Here is an 18,226-nt window from a genome sequence, read left to right as displayed (position 1 = left end):
TCTTCTTATTGCAGATTACAAGAGCAGAAGTCAAAATGAGTATTTATGTTGAGGCATAAATCATATCCTATGAAATCCGTATGTAATATATTGATAGAGGTTTTGGCACAACTTTTTGAGAAAAACATGTGATTGTTGAGTAGCCTTTTTTGATAAGGGAATAACGTCAGAGAGAGAAACGACCTTCAAAAGTAAGAACTGGCAACTGATAGGAGCGGCATTTATTCAAGTGTCGGAAAATCATAATTTCCGAAAATGAAATATTTAAAGGAGAAGCTCTATTGTCCATGAGTAGGTAATGATTTTTCATGATCAATTTTCAGAAATGAAAAATAAATCCAAGGTGTTTCTCGTATCCGAGCTTTATCGAATCAGTAAGTTTGGCGTAGGTTATGATTAATTGCATGATTTATCTTTTAAACGATTCCCAAGCGACCTCAGATATCATGTCACATACTGTATGATAAACGAAGATGTTAGAAAAACCACTAACAAAACAGTGACGTCATGAAATAAGTAGAAGCATTCCAGATACTCTCTTCATCTCATTCAGGCTCTTTCAACGAGGAGAGAGATCTGAGGTCCTTTTCAGGGCTCAGTGAAAAAGTTGGATAAATCACGACAAAAATAGTAAATTGAGGCATGAAAGGGACGGGGTATTAGCTATGTCATTAAAAGCCACCACGTTACCCGATTGGCTATTCCACAAAAATAACGATGATTGAGACGACTGTTTGATGAGGATTTCATACAGCCCGTGGAGGTATTGAAAACTGGGCTCGCGATGAACATCGATATGGGAAAATAAGTCTCCCTGAAAATGGGAAGTTAAGTTTCTCTGAGTGCCTGGTTTTACCCTCTGTCTGGCATTATTAAAAGATGTAATGTCGTAGTAACAGTGTGATTGGTCATTAAGGCCAAAGATATAAAGGTAATCATATATTTACTTTTGAAGGCTCGGCAACCTGAATTAAATCTAAGGGTAAGGCCGGTCATGATTTATCTATTATGAAACTGTTACTTTATATGGGATATGAACCTGTTTGCAGTAAGATTTGCTTATTCGCAGACAGCTGCTGGGGGAAACGATAAACAAATACCCACACGAATGGTTGCATAGTTATGTGTGTATGTATGTATGTATGTATGTATGTATATTATATGTATATAATCTATATATATATTATATATATATATATAAAACACACACACACACACACACAAACCACACATATATATCATATCGTATATATACATATATAATATGATATATAGATATTATATATATACATACACACACACACACACACATATATATATATATATATATATATATATAGTATATATATATATATATAATATAATATATATATAATATTACTGCTGGTTCGCAATGTTTTTAGTATTTATTACCCGGTCATTGCACGTGAAATGATTTGATGGCTGATTGCGACAGCTTAAGCTGTCCTGACATCGGATAATCTTCTGTACTTAGTTTTTATAGCATAAAATTGAGTTGGTTATCATTCTCTGTATGTAGTTTTTCTATGAAAAAAAAAATGACATTCAAGAAATTTAGTGTTCACTGAAGTAATGTTTTTTAAAATATCAGGTCTGTGTGCATCGTCGAAAGAAACCAACCTGTATATTAACAGAAAAACAAGCAAAATCTTGAAACTAATAAATGCATGATTGCTGTGACCTATGAAGCATGCAGCAGAAAGATTGAGTAAACATTAATAAAACAGGAACCATTACGAATAAACGAAGGAAGACTTTAAATTTTTTACTTGTTTTCCAATAGATGTCAGCGCTTGGGGGAGTTTACAGGTGAATGATACCTACAAAAAAATAAAATAGAGAATTTATCCTGATTTTCCTAATTTATTAATTAAACAGAAGGTTATTTGACGCTCAATAAAAACATAATGTGGATTGTAACAGGTAAGCTTACGAAAGAATACCTACATTCAAATGAAGCAAATCAAGAGGATCTTAAATTGGCGAGCAATCTTTGAATAAAATATCATGCTAAAAAAATGCAAAAACCAGGTAAAACTGTAAGGTTAAAACTAATATAATTGAACTCGATGGATACATTGCCTCTAAAAATCAGTTATTATGTGATATACTGCGCGTTAACATTTTACATTTAGAATAAGTCAAAGTCCCTACCTTGTCAATGTGACAGAATTCTAAATCAGTATAATGCTGATGTAGACAATGTGCGAGATCAGCAGCAAGTTCTAACGCAAGAGGCCCGGCTGAATCAATCCTATGGATTATGGACAAATAAGAGAAAAGACTTGAAATCTTTCTGCATGCAATTTTGTCCATATGGACAAAATCTCAGGAGAAAAATATTCCTCTATGCCGCGTTAATATTGCAACCTCTAGATAGAAGAAACTTTGTAGAGAGTACTTTTCTTTGGGGAATATTAAAAGTATCAGATGACAGCATTTACCAGCGCTGTGAAAAGTAAACTCTGAATTGAAGAGACTACCGTTTATGGTTATTTACGCAGAATCACGGGTGTCACCAGAGCTCGATGAATCGCATTAGGCCTAGCTGCTAGTTCCTTTCGTCTCAGATCAGAACTGCATCATTTGACAGCTTATCAATGTGGCTAAGTGTATGCGTTATATGTTTGCCTAAAGAGAGTACAGTATATTCAGGAGGAACTTGTTTTTGATTTAAATATGACTTGAGTGCTTTCTGTTATGCTACAACTTAACGGTGGTTTGAAGTTATTAAAAAGACTGATATTTCTAAGGCCTGACTCCTCAAAACTTTTAGGTCATACCGGGCCGTACAAACTCTCTTTAAAGCGAACTTACAATCCCAAAACGACCTGCTCTGATTTATGGCTAGTCACAGTTAAAGTAGAGATGAGTATAGCGGTAATAACCGAATTCCCAAATGCTATCCGAGGTTGCAGTTAATATTTATCCCTTCCTTATACCGTAATCATCTTCCGTTTTAATTAGCCTATTTACAGGTTTAAAAATTATGTTAGTTTAAGCATATCTGTACGCTTGCTCACACTGTAAGTGTTGAAATCTATATGAATAGCCCTACGCTTACAAGATATATTATATTAATAAAAGTATAGGGCTATGCAATGCTGATATAGTAAGTTTCTTTCGTTGCGCCAAATTGAGAGTTCTCTTACCGTTATGAAATGATATGTATGTATGTATGTATGTATGTATGTATGTATGTATGTATGTATGTATGTATGTAAAAATAAATAAATGAATAAATACGGAATAACTTTATAACCCTTAGCACTGTTCGAGTGGGCAAACTTCAATGGAAATATGGGCGAAAGTAGAGAATAAATCTAGACTATGTATTTAAAGGAACTATTATACATAATGCTTTTATTTGCATTTTTTCTGTTCGCTGAGTGGCAGCACAATATCCCACTGTTATAGTATTTGAAACAAAAATTTCTGTTACATTTAATTTAAGGCGTAAGAGATATTGACCCATTTATTTCTCTCTCCCCTTGCAGATTCAGCATGACCAAGAGCTGATATTGACTATGGACTGGCTGATCCTTGCCACCCTTGCAGTGGCATGGGAAACAGGAATTCAAGATGTTGAAGGAACACAAGATATCTCAGGGACAGCTTGCCCATCATTCGAAGACAACTCCTATTGTCCTTGTTACCACTTCGACGATGGGGTCTTCTTGGAATGCTCGGGGCTACCCTTGGCCACGGTGTCGAGGGTCCTCAGCCTTATTGAGCGTCCTGTGACGTCACTTAGCATTTATGACCTCGATTCTGACATCACCCATCTTTCTCCCGGGTTCTTCGTGCAGAGCAATGGGGTCATTACTCTACAAATATCACATTCCAGCATACAGACTGTAGCAGACAGAACTTTTGACGGCTTGGAAAATTCTTTAGAGAGTTTAACTATCATGCATAGCCGACTCTCTACCGTCCCACAATCTTCCCTTCAAAAGTTGTCAAAATTGAAATCGCTTGATCTTGAAGCAAATAACATCACAGTGCTGGAGAGTTATACTTTCCTCAATATGAAGTTAACGAGTCTTAATCTCAAAGGAAATGAGATCAAATTGATATCAGAATATGCCTTTGGGGGCCTTGAGGAAACTCTTGAGGAGCTGAATCTTATGAGCAATAAGCTGAAGCAGCTTCCAATATCTGCTCTGAAACGTCTCAACAAACTAAGAACATTAAAGGTAACTTGGAACAGGATTTCTGATATTGTGAGTGATGGCTACTCACAGTTACCCGCCCTTGAAGTGGTGGATTTAAGTAGCAACCGTTTTGTGGAACTTAACAAAAATAGTTTAAAAACAATGCCAGAACTCGTGTCACTTTCAGTGTATATGAATGATATTACAAACATTGCATTCGATGCATTTTTTTATAATGATAAATTACAGACTCTCTACATAAGTCATAACGACATCATGCACCTCGCTCCAGAGACCTTCACCTTTACTCCATCGTTAAGAGTTGTAGATCTGGGAGATAATCATCTGCATTCGATAAGTAATGGTTTATTTTCCAATCTTACAGAATTACAAGAGGTCTTTTTAACAAATAACAACATTTTGAAAATCACTAACAACACGTTCAATAATTCTCCAAAGGTGTCTGTACTCTACCTTCAGAACAATGAGATTCACGATATTGAAAGTGGAGCTTTCCTCAATTTGGAAATGCTCTTCAACCTCCAGTTGAGTTCTAACAATATTGCCGATATCCCGGCAACTCTATTCTCCACAACAAGAAGCCTGAACTCACTCAGTCTGGACAACAACCGCATTTCCAGTCTCAGAGATGGCACTTTCACTCAGCTTGTGGAGCTACGGGAGCTGAGACTTCAGAACAACAAATTAACGAAAATTGAAACAGGAATATTTTCCCCGCTATCTAACCTTCTTGAATTACATTTGCAGAATAATGAAATCGAATCCATTGGTAAAGAATCATTTTCGACCTTAGAAAATCTTCAACACTTAAATTTAGAAAACAATAAACTCCAAGAATTCCCAGACTGCCTCAGTCGATATCCCGCGAACCTAATTGCTCTTAAATTATCAAGAAATGAAATCAAAGCCGTTCACGTAGATGCATTCAGAGGACAAGACAAGCTTGAAATATTCTGGTTGAATCATAATAATATTACGGTAATCAAGGAATCAATGCTGGGCGATTTGGGATCTATGCGGGAACTCTACTTAGAACATAACCAGATAAGGCATATTGAGGATAAATCCTTTAAAAGTATGAGGAAACTTCAGCATTTATCCCTCTCTCACAATAAGCTGAAACATATCAATTCGCTGCTGTTTGAAGAGTTATTTTCTTTGGAGAAGTTGTACTTGGATAATAATCTGATTATGGATATAGAACCCCAGTCTTTCCAGAAACTAATCAAGCTCCATGAGCTAGATCTCTCAAATAATCAGATCTACGTAATTAGGAGGTATGTTTTTGAAGGCTCTCTTCCTATTAGAACCCTCAATTTACAAGGTTCAATGATTAGTGAGATTGATCATGATTCTTTCGTAGATTTATTGAAACTAGAAGAGTTAAACTTGAAAGGAAACATGCTGATAGCCCTGAACAGAATTTTCCTCAATGCCCGTAACGTCAAAGTTCTTAATTTAGCAGATAACAAATTTGAAAATATTGAGGAAGATGCTTTGTACAGTTTGCCGAACTTGGTCACTCTAGACCTGAGTGGCTGTAAATTGTCTAGTCTACCAGCACATTTGTTAGCTGAAGCTTCTGTGCTAAAAACAATTAATCTATCCAGAAATGTTTTTAGATCACTTACAGCTGCACTCTTCCAAAAAATGTGGGGACTGAAGGATATTGATTTGTCATATAATAATCTGACAAACAAAGTGTTTGCTACCTTAGCTGGACTCACGAAATTAGAAACCTTAACACTAACAGGAAACCCACTGGTAGAATTAACAGATGCTCTGAGCGGTCTAACACGGCTCCGAGAACTATACCTATCTAATACATATCTGAGAGAAATGGATAACACAGTATTTTCAGGGTTAAGGTACTTGAAAGTATTAGATCTTTCAGAAAACAAAATTTCAGATTTTCCACCAGGTATCTTTGCCAATTTGAGAATAACAAAGTTGAACCTGGCTGACAATCATTTTGAGCAAATTCCTAATGCAATGTTCCTTGATGGGATGACAGACTTGACTACCCTAAATATGTCTGGAAATCCACTGAAAAGAATTACTGGAAAGAGGGTCATCGGGGGTCCCACCCTTAACAACCTAGAGGAACTGGAAGCTACCAGAACGAATCTCACCATCCTGACAAGCTCTGATTTACTCCTGACTCCATCTCTACGTTCCCTCAACCTGGCCCACGCGTCGATTGGGAAACTATCCCCAGGATGCTTCCGAAATCTTACCCAGCTGGCTCATCTAAATCTCGGATTTAATCACCTGGAGATCTTACCGAGAGAACGCCTTCGAGGGCTTAGAGCTCTGACCCACCTCAACCTTACCGGGAATAATATAAAAAAGCTTGACCAACTTCCCTCGGATTCTCACACAGTAAAGGTAAGTTGTATTCAAAGCTGATATTTGTATATGGGTGATATTCGTACTGTATGCAAAGTACCTCTCTAGGATAGGCTAGGTTATGACTTGGATCGGAACTATTCTACATATTTAAGATTATTGGTTTAGAAAGATGGCTAATGGTACCACATGTTTTTCGTATTAAAAATTTAATTATTTTATATTATCGTTATCTAACTCCTAGTTTTTTCTTTGTGAAATATTTGATCGCTTCTATTTGTTTTAAAACATTGCGGCATGTCCTATTGTTTTTATCTAAATTTGATGCATGCAACCGTCAGTTTGAATTTTTGGTTTGAGGTAGAGGACAGTTAAACGCAAATTCTGTATGATGGTTATGAGTGAATTGAAAAAAGTTCGGAAAAAAGGATTTTTTTAACTACAATATTAGCATCACTTCTATAAAACAGGCACTCACTCTTACAGTACAATACTTTCTGTACTTGTTTACGCAATCGTAAAAAGAATAGTTCAATATATATAAATACATATATATATATATATATATATATATATATATATATATAAGAGTATATATATATATATATATATATATATTAGCAATGAATAACAGGAGGCCTATCGGAATAAGGAGCTTATATTTGGTTTACCTAGCTGGAAATAGAAATATATAATTTGTATTAAAACTCTCTTAGCCACAGATTCTCTCTCTCTCTCTCTCTCTCTCTCTCTCTCTCTCTCTCTCTCTCTCTCTCTCTCTCTCTCTCTCTCTCACGTCCTTTTTTCACATCTTGGGCAGTTAAGAAAGTGAAATATATTAGCAAAAAAGTAATTAGTCTTCTCATCTACTGCCTAAATAGCAAGGAAATGGCTCGCGCCCGCTATTATTAATTGCCAGGAACGTGGCTGCTTACTTCTAACACAGAGGCAGTCGTGGATTTCTGTAGGTCCTCCCGCCATTGTTCTCGCCATCTGAGTTGGAATTGTTCTCCATATTAATTGAATGAATACAAATTGATTACAATTTCCAAGTAACGCTCGGGAACACCGTAGCTATTTAGGGCTGCAATTTCAGAGGTGCGGCGGAATTCAAATGTTATGACCTTACCGTTGTGAAATTTAGGCAACGTATAAGAATTGTATTTGCAAACGACATTTGAAAACATTTTCCTACCCAGACATTTTATGGGCACTTTAAAAGGTGTAGATTACTCTCAACCGAAAATAATTTCAATGTCGATATGAATAGAATAAAATATTTTACTTACCTATGTTCTGCTGTCTTCAAGAAGTTCAGATGTTGGTATTTGCTATGAGATTTGAGAAAAATCTAGAATAAATACATATTCATTATACTTTTAAAAAAAATACTTGGAAACGCAACAAAACGCTTTACTTACAGATGGACCTTCGGCACTTGAAAAAGCATTTTTTAAAACCATAATTTAAAATCTTAATTAGGCACATTTGTCTGTAAAGCACCGGATTTCATTTCATCTGTAAACAATTTTCTTTCTTCAAATAATTGCACAAACATTTGTAAGATACGTTGTTACGTAGAATAGCCAGTTAAACAATGGAAATGAATGAAATTTGGAGAGAATGAAACCGAGTAAATATAGCATCAGTTATCAAATGAACCTTTGAAATGAATAGGTGATTTAGCAGTGACTGGTGTAGCCCTAGTTTAACGCTGTTGATGATTAGAACTAAGAAACAGTGCTACCTGATCTTATACTTCGCCAGGTGATAGATGCATCCTCCAACATGGTGACGGATCTCGAGGAAACGACTTTCCGGCATGGCAGTGGCGTGGAAAAGCTTCTCCTGCATTCCAACTGGATTGCCAACATTCACCCTCGCTCGTTCACACCCCTCAGCAGCCTGCGTTATCTGGATATTTCCAACAATAACCTCGAGGCTCTTCACACGGTGGCTCTCGAGCCGGTCGAAAGAACCCTCAAGACTCTCAAGCTCGGTGGTAACCCTTGGAACTGCGGCTGCGAAGTCAGTGAGCTGTGGTCGTGGCTGCAAAACCATCTGTCTTACGTCGAGGATCCAGACGCTTTGTCTTGCGATCTGCCGAAGGCAAGTTGACTTGAATTATACCTAACGCGCTTCGAAAAGTCAGTCAGATACCTTTCTCTGGTTCACAAGCGTTTTAAGGTTAATGACAATGCACCTAGCATGGCATAGGATAATTTGACTAAACACTTCAAGTCGACTGGTAATTCTGATCGTCACTGGAGGTACTTGAGTTTTAAATATTCCATGTCTCGACAGAGCGTTTATTTATAGACTGCTTTGGTCAATCATTCGTCCTGTCTAAATTTTGATTATACCAACCTTTCATGAATGAAGCCATTTTAAATAAAATTTATTATATATAATTTTTGGCTCAATCTATTACCATGTTTCATATTTCTTTTCTTTTAGTGTAGTACAACTTTGTCTTTTCAGGAATTAAACTTATAATAAAAAAGATATTTTATAAACCGATACATTTAGTTTTACAGATGAAAACCCCTTGAATATGCAGAGTAACAGATGATATCATGCATTGCATGGTTACTAATCATTAGATAAATCTAGGGTTTATTTGCTTGTTATATAAATATCTTACATGTGTAAAATTTACGATAAGATTAATGCCTAGATAAATTCAAAAGATCTATACCATGAGGAACGAGAGAATATTTAGTGAGTGATGCTTCGGCAATTTTTTTAATGAAAGTTTTAACACGAGAGTAATAGAAATTTTAAGTCTGTAAATATCTTGGTAGAGATTAGGATTTATGGTGATGGGCCTTCTACCTAAAATGATTAATATGATGTGACATCTGCTTAAACCGTCATATTAGGGATTTATGAAGATTATTATTGTCTCTGGCGTCATGTGTTTTATCATTTTCCTTTTTTTCACAAAACTGATTGTAAGTTAAAAATAAAAGAGAAATTAAAATTTCACATTTTTAAAATTGAAGTTGAATATGTTGTTATTCAGATATTCTTACTGATATCTATTGAATACTTTCAACAACAAAAAATGACACCCTGATGTATACGCATTTTTTCGTTGCTACTGTTGTTAGAATCTGTATAATTAATATTTTAAGAATTAAGGGTTTAAGATCAATAAAAGTTTTTCGTTCCTAAACGAAGGCAATTCTACATTTTAACAAGCAACTTTCCCTCCCACAGTCTATCTTTCCTGACCAAGCAAACACATTCGTTAGGTAGGAGAAAACAACGTACTTTGTTTCACCCTCTTCATAACTTCCAGGTATTCATCAAGTCTGTCTAACCAAAACTCATTATTTTTTTTCCAGAGTTTATTGGGTCATCCATTTTTAGAATTGTCCTCCTCGGCGTTTTGTCCGCAGCCACTTATCCTACGGCTGGCAATCCAAGATATCCAGAGCCAGTCATTATTAGTATCCTGGCAGGCCACCAATTCCTCCGACATCAACGGGTTTAAGGTAGGACTCCACAGATCGGACGTCGTATTTTGGTTTGAGAAAAACTCCCTAATAAGAGACTGGTTTTAGTATGGTCACTGATACGGAAAAAAAAACTCCTTACGAATGTCAGAAGGGGAAATTATATAAAAGAAACCATGATGGGTTATATCCCCCCGCCCGCCTTTCTCTCTCTCTCTCTCTCTTTTTCTCCATACGCATGAGTAAACTTTGTCAATACAGTCCAATGACGCGAGTGTTTTCTCTGTGTGTCTGTATGTATATGTTCTTTGTGTCTACGAGAACATTCGATGTAATAAAAAATGGTAACGAAAGCATTAAGCAGAACTTGTGCGATAACTGAAGACTACGAAGCGTAAAATGTCGGTCATTGAGAAAGAAGGAAGCTCCACTAAAAAACCAATGATTTATGAAGGATAAAGTCTACGAACATTTTCGAAGCCTTTCTGAAATCGAAAGAAGGAAAATCCTTGATTTATCGTGATTTTCCATCATTCCATGATTTCCCCTGGAGTCATTCCAGATTTCTTTCCCCTCCCATTCTTCGACCCAGGCCCCGGGGCCGCTATTCTTCCAAAACATTTCTTGACGCATTCTCTCAAGAGCTGTCTTGCGAATGTTGAGGCCAAGGAGGACTAGTAAGGTTCTCCGGGACACCGCTGAGGGCCACGAAGGTCTAGTGAAATTGCCCACATAAACTTCGGTTTTCGAGGAGTGACATTTTTACTTGTTTGGCCTTTTGTTGCTGAAGGTCCTTCGAGCGGCAGGGCTGTGTCCCCTGGGCAACTTTCGGTTTGATTTTTACCTGTTGTTTTTGTACCTGCCTGCAGATGTGGAGGAAAGTTTGCTGGAGATTTCCGCGTCTTTTCAAACGATTTCATTATGAACGATCTTGTTATGGGTAGCGAGAGAAGAGAAACTTCGGAGAAATTATCAGGCAGTACTAGTTCAGCAAACAAGATAAAGGAATATCACAAAAATTCCGTTAACAGGAATCACTGGAGGTGCGGAAGAGATTGAGAATTCGTAAATAAAAAAACGTATGATGTCTGACAGACTACAAAACCCTTTAAGCGGCCATTCTCGATCGCTGAAGTTTCATAAGTAAACATCAAAACAAGATCATCCTATTTAATTATATATCTTTCTAACGAATAAGAGCAAGATAATACATCGAGAATCACTGGGCGAATAGAAAGAACGGAGGATACACGAGAAAATGAAATACAAGTGAAGGGAACATAGTCAGACCAACATGCTATGTGGCAAACTCACCTGGGTCAAAAAGGCTTATTATTATGTCTTACTTTTTTATCTCCCTGTCTTCCTCTTCTCTTTGAAAGTTTCTCAAGTTGCTAGTTTATTTGTTTATATTGGCTTATCTAGGTACCCGCTAGTTTTTTTTTTTTTTTTTATACTAGTATATGGAAGATTTTAAAGATACTTTGAAAAACACTTGCTATAGCAACTGGCAGCCATATTTTTGGTTTCTGCTTTCAACTTGAATGTTAAGATAAACAGGACTAAACAAGAAAAAGGGAAAGTCAGAACAAACCATCCTAATGATTAAAATACTCCTGATTTGTTAAAAAAGAAAACCTAACAGTTTTCCAACTTTTTGTAATGCATGTCATTGACAAATTCGTAACGCTTATAATTGACGGTCTGTGGAACTTCGCAAACTGAAGGGCTTTCTTTCTCAGTTTCTTCAAAAGTGAGCGAGAGTGTCTTATCTAGATCCTGAACAAACTACGAGGAAAGTTCTGTTTCCGAAACTTCAAAGTGAGGCTCGTGAATTATTGGTTGTGAACTGGCGTATGAAAGCCTCAAATCTACTTTGTATTTGGTTATGAAGTGACTCGAACATACCTTTTATGCGAACATGAACATTTTTTTAAGATATCAGGAATTCTCCACTTGATGATTCTAGTCTTTTGCGTTGCTATTTGTATGTGAAAGCAACTGAGATACTCATTTACAGGAGGAGAGAGAGAGAGAGAGAGAGAGAGAGAGAGAGAGAGCGAGAGAGAGAGCATTAAACCAAATTGGATATTTAGGAAAATAATAATTTTGGGAATATGAAAATTAAGATAATTAAGTGGGTCATTCGTTTTGGAGGATTTTAAAGATTGTTTTTTTAATATTAGTATTCTTATCTTATTTTGTATTTTCTCATCTGTATGTCCGTTATATTTGAAATACTTGATTATCCTAATGTACACAAACGATGAAAAATATGACGTGCTACTGAGTCGTGGGAAGCCTTCTTCACGAACCAATAGTGAACTGTGATCATGTAAAATGAGAAATGATTGACAATGCCATCCTTCTTACGAATGCAATGCCACCCGCCTCTCTCAGTAATAAATTATGAATAGCATAAAAAGGACGTTGCTTGCGGACGTATTTTTTCGAACTGGTTAAAGGAGAAAGGCAGACAAAGCGAGTTAACTAATGTGGGACGAGTGTAATGACGATCTTCGGAAAAGGGAGGCAAATTGATGTGACGGAAAGAGAAGGCTACGCGCCATTAACGCAAGGGACTTCTTTCCATTCGTCTTCTCATTAATTAATGAATCATTAATCACTACTAATGGCTGTCAACGTTTTAACGATTTTGACCGGTGAGTTGAGGAGCTAGCAATTGTTACGATAATACAAGTACTACTACCACAGCTATAACTCATGTTGTTGCTAATCCTTCTAACTAATAAACTGTTTTCTTTGAACTTTGAAACTGCATTATCAACAGTGGACTGTTTGAATGATTTATTAATGATAATGTGATGAAGTGATATCTATACACGAGGCTAAATTAGAATCTTGTTTGTGTTTCTTTCAGCATTGGGAATTATTATTTTTTACAAGACTGGCAACTATTTTGTTTTCTCTTTTATTTTTTCTAATTTTGTTCTGTTACTGTGGATATAGACTAAGGACGACGAATACTTTTAGTCTTGTTGCAAAGATTTTAAAGTTCAGTTCGGGGCCAACGATATTATACTTGCTGTAATGAACTTTCTGGGAGCGTGTTTAATCGATCAAGACTTAATTGTCTTGTTCTAAAAAAAAGAGAGGCTCCGTTGACTTCGTTTCTTCTTAGCTCGACCGATGAAAATGGTTAATTTTCACTGTAATTAAAATCTAATAGATTCAGTCATTTTTTAAAGTTTGGAAGTTTTGAAATATCATCTACGCAAGTTAATCGTATCCTCCAAAACTGATATGGAAAACATCCTGTTAAAAGATATAGATAACTGTTACAATGAAAATCTCATTGCATAAAAGTTGCATACATGGATATTGCCGTTGTTACTTGCCATCTAGATTAGATTTGACGTGGTAAAGAATGCGTTCAAGTTTAGTCAAACAAGCTTCATAATAATGATAATAAATTCCTCTTGTTTAATAGCGTGAGTATCAAACCTCCGTTCAACAGCAATATGAAAGAACTCGCTTTTTATTCCGCAGTAGAATAAGCGGACGGAGGATTACCCTGAACGACTAAAATTTAAGCCGAGAAATATTGTCCCTCATTTGCCCCTATATCTATTGAATCATAGCATTGCTAACCCCTCATCAATTCCATATTCAATGATCATTCAAACCAACAGGATATACAACTAATGAGCTTCTTTATATGGACAGGTATCCTTCCAGATGTCAGCAAGGGACGGCCGGGTCTTGGGACCACTCAAGACACGGACGCTACAGTCCCCGTCCAGGAACTACCAACTCGAGGGCCTTATGCCTGATACCAACTACTTCATTTGCGTTCAAGGACTCACGACGGCCCTTCGACCAATAAGCCGAGCAAGACCTCACACGCAGGAGGAAGCTGCGGTTGTACTTCAAAGACCGCAGGTTAGTTTTGAACAGACATTTACCGTGCTCTTCATTTAATATACATATATATTTCTTCTCCATACATTTCATTTACTTATTAACTATGTAGTATCTTTCATGCTGTGTAGGCGTTTTCTTGCCTATCGAAGTGATTTCTAAAAACGGTACCATACTTAGTTAATAGGAAATACCCGAATCTCACTAACTACGATAATCTGATAAAGCTTTCGCAAACAGTTTGGCTTATACTGTAAGATATCTACACGTAATGATTCAAGGACACCATAGGACATCTTATTGAAGCTATTACCCTCATAACAAACTGCTAATAAAATTGTAACTTTCGATGTTCAAACATACCATAGATGTGACTGATTCTATATTTTAATACGTCTTTCATAGAACTCTGAAGCGCTTTTGTTCTCAGAAAGAACAAAGGCCTCTGGGCGGATTAAATGGGATGGAAAAGTTAAGGACTCGTTGCACCAAGTGTTATATCAGTCAACAGTGCAATCAAATTTAGGACTTGAACTTTTCCCCGAAAGCAAGTCACTCCAAGGAAGGAAGACTTTGGATTCAGTATGTTTATGGAAATACTTATATATGTTGTATTCGCAGGACATAACGAAATCCTATCTGCATGATGGGGATAAGGGAGACGTACCCCACTGTTTTGTAAAGTTAACCTATGTTTGGTTAAAGTAGATTAGATGGGTTGTTAGAATGTAGTTACTTAATAGTTAGGTAATGACCAAGAATAAGACATTCATCTGAACAAAGCCTAAATGCGCGTTTACACCGGAGCGCGTTGCGTCTAGTTGCCGTGCGGCTACGCATGCCTCACCGCATGCAATACACACGTTCACGTATGCCATAGCCCCATGCCTCTGTGAAGCAGTCGTCAATATGTCTGCTCTCGACAAAGCAGTTGCTGCTGCTGCCGCAGCTGGTGTTATTTTGAGACAAAGACGAAATCGAAGGAAAAGGCGTGAGTGCCGGTCAATGAATATCTTGCACGTCGGAGGGTCTGTGTGAGTGTCGAAGAAGAGGTTAGGATGGCAAGCAACTTATAAAATCTCATCCTTACGGTTGCCTTCGCCCTAGTTTTATGTTGCTTGCTTTGCACCTGTGATTGATGGATCTTTCATATTTTTGTTGGAAAAACGCAATAGTAATAATAATAATAATAATAATAATAATAATAATAATAATAATAATAATAATAATAATAATAATATATTCCTTTATTCGTCAATAGCACATTGCCAGCGCTTGATGTAAATTTTGCTTTGTAATTGTCTACAAAAACTGAAAAAAATATTGTGTACGTATATCTAAATCTATATCTATATATTATTATCTATCTATATATATATAATATCATATCTGTATATTATATATATATATATATATTATATATATATAATATATATATATGTATATATATATATATATATATATATATATATATATTTGTGTGTGTGTGCTTGTGTGTGTGTCTATCTACTTATATATCCATCGTGACTACAAAAACTTAAATTATACAATTTCACCTTTTTGGTACATTAATCATTTAATATATAGCATAGTGTGAAGTAAAAAATAATGTAGGCAACGTTTTAGAAACTGTAAAACTGTCAAAAGTTTTACAGTTTCTACGCGAATATGTCTTGCTAGGCGACACATCCCTCATCAGAGGTCAAGTGATTCATCACGGATACCTCTAGCATTGGATGTTGCATTCCTAGGAATTCTCGGAAGGTTGGCCGTCCCGAATCATTCCCGACTCCTGCTCTCCACCTTCCTCAATAAAGTAAATATTTTTTCGTTTGACCAATCTGCCTTACTGGCAATAGAGTAAATACTTGGTTATCAAATGGTGGCTGGAGTGCGGCTGGCGACTGTTGCACGAGTCTCCCCACCTGGGATAGAGAGACACACTTGGGCCTACGTGCGTCAAGGTGCGTGTGCGTGTTCATTGGCCTCTGCGCACAGATTTGAGGCATGCCTCCCCTTGCGCAGAGGCATGCCTCTGCTTGCCTCTTCATGAAATAGGCGCGTGCCTCCTGTGGGCACGAAAAGTTGGACCGGTGTAAACGCGTCTTTATGGTGTCCCCACATACACAGGTGCTTCAGAGTATCACCGATTTAAGATTTTGTTACTTGAAGTGCAAAACATACGAATAGATCAGAAAATTCAGAACATATTATGGCGTAGCTGAATTTCAATTAATTTACTTGCAAATTAAATGTTTTATTACTGTTCGTACAACGCATGCGACTTTTATTTTTCTGATTATTAGTCAGTATTTCGTTTGTGAGCGACAAGACTCTTGAAGTCTGTAACTAAAACTTGATTTACATTGCGTAAAATCGTGCTGTATGACTAAATAAAATTTGAGAAACAATTGTTGTTAATGTTACTAAGTTTTTTGAAGGTAAGGAAACCCAGTTAATTGTTAGATTTGACCTTAGTTCTACTCTTTGTGTTCGTTTTATCTAGATTTGTAATCCATTCAGGAAACTTTAATCTGGTTGATATTTACAAGCTTAGTTTGATGTGTTTAATTCTGTAGTCTAGGAATAAAAGCTAGCAGTGTTTCCATTGCATCTCCCGTCCCTTTCTCTCCTACAGCAGGACCTGGACATGAAGTGCACCCGTGGCAGGACGCTGGAGCAGCTTCAGACCCAGACAGTCCTCGACAACCGCCTGGCAGTCATCATCGGCGTCAGCTTGGGCATCATCATTGTGGCGCTGGTCGTCGGGGTCGTCTGCTGCTGCCAGCTGTGTAAGAAGAAAAGGGAACCTGTTAAGCCTGACGCCCCGGGTACCCAGGACTACCTCAGCTACCGGCATTTTTCCATTCCCGGGAATGAAGCTAATTCTTACGAGGGCTACACGGCATGTTGAGGAAAAATAGTGTAAAATAAGATAGCGAAACGTGTAACGTAGAGACTTCGAGGTAATCACTTTTGATTTTCGTTATTTTCGCTTTCATTTCTGTCTCGGAAGAAAAACTGTACAGAATGGAAAAATTCTCCCCTGAAAGAGACGAGATTCAGCAGATGGATGGAACTCAGGAACTTTGCATTTTAGTAGACTCTTTAGCTGAAGTGAGTGCGCTAAGTATGTCTGTCTGTCTCACCTGCTGTGGGGCAACTAAAAAAAAAAAATAAAAGATGGTATGTCCTCATTGCGAGTGATTCTCACATTTGAATAAACCACTGATGCTTGTAATTATGTCATAATATGAACTCCATATATATATATATATATATATATATATATATATATATATATATATATATATATATATAAATATATATATGACCAACGGAAAAATGATGAAAAATAAAATTAATGCTTACTATAAAGATGACGGCATTACTTAGTACCCAGTGGGTGAGGTGTATTAGAAAACAATATATCAATGTAAACATGGCAACAAAATATTTGAGATATCTAATCGACTTATGTAAATATATAGATTCATGTAGTTTTATGAACCAACTAGATAAGTAAACGTGAAGTAGAAAAATAAGCACCATAGTCAATCAGTGTGTTCAAATGATTTTTAAGGCAGTGTTAAAATCATACGTAGATATGTGTCTACTTTTTTTTTCTGTAAATGTACAGTATATGATGATACTCCCTCCCAGTGTGTATGAACTGTGCATATACATATATTGCATAACCATATCATGCTCTTGGGTGAGCTGTAATATGTGATAAACTTAAAAACGGACGTTCGCCCGACAAATTTCGAGATGAAAATCGTCAGTTCAGAATTTCACAGGAAATGGAGTTCTTAAATTGACTGTGGGTAGAGACTTACAGAAATCTGGTTTCCAAGGAGGATTTTCTTTTCTTTTTACGAGGAATTTGGCATTAGCGTAGAGACTGAATTTATTTTCCTCCTACACTGACTGCATAAATTTGCTTCTGTGCATCCCAAGAGTCACGCTTCACGTCGGTGTCATCATCACGATTACAACTGTTATTTCCTCGAAGTTTTTTGGTGAAAGTGAACGGTGTATGCTGTGATGTTTAACTGCGAAAACCTGAATTAGCTTTCTTTTTTTATATTCAATACAAAGAATGAGAGTCAATCGCTGCCATTGACGTGGGCAAGTGGGATTATTTGGATTAATCGCTGAAACTGGAAAATTATTTGAAGTGGAGTCCTCTTCTTAATATAGTAAAAACGTGACTAGACTTTGAATGGAAACTAAAGTGTTTATTCATAAACTTGGTGTATCATTATCATTTTGTACTTGATACTGAATTAAAATAGAGTTACGTGCCTGTCGGGAAATGATGTCATTTCTGTTACA

General features: G+C 36.6%; 1 protein-coding gene across 4 annotated transcripts in view; it reads left to right on the top strand.

Annotated features, from left to right (window-relative positions):
- The window catches only part of LOC135215656 (protein artichoke-like), a 389,065-nt gene extending 371,919 nt beyond the window's left edge, over positions 1 to 17,146 (top strand). For 3 of the 4 annotated variants that reach the window (XM_064250585.1, XM_064250583.1, XM_064250584.1), the window contains 5 exons: positions 3,519 to 6,584; positions 8,313 to 8,654; positions 9,896 to 10,045; positions 13,694 to 13,909; positions 16,527 to 17,146. In XM_064250585.1, coding sequence (XP_064106655.1) covers positions 3,549 to 6,584; positions 8,313 to 8,654; positions 9,896 to 10,045; positions 13,694 to 13,909; positions 16,527 to 16,802 — 4,020 coding nt within the window. In that variant the 5' untranslated portion in view covers positions 3,519 to 3,548 and the 3' untranslated portion in view covers positions 16,803 to 17,146. The remainder of the gene's footprint in view (positions 1 to 3,518; positions 6,585 to 8,312; positions 8,655 to 9,895; positions 10,046 to 13,693; positions 13,910 to 16,526) is intronic. The other variant, XM_064250586.1, reaches the window with a different exon arrangement.
- Positions 17,147 to 18,226: the final 1,080 nt, after the last annotated feature.

The sequence above is a fragment of the Macrobrachium nipponense genome, chromosome 5 (assembly GCF_015104395.2).
Source record: "Macrobrachium nipponense isolate FS-2020 chromosome 5, ASM1510439v2, whole genome shotgun sequence".
Lineage (NCBI taxonomy): Eukaryota > Metazoa > Arthropoda > Malacostraca > Decapoda > Palaemonidae > Macrobrachium > Macrobrachium nipponense.
This window is presented reverse-complemented; position numbering and strand designations above follow the sequence as displayed.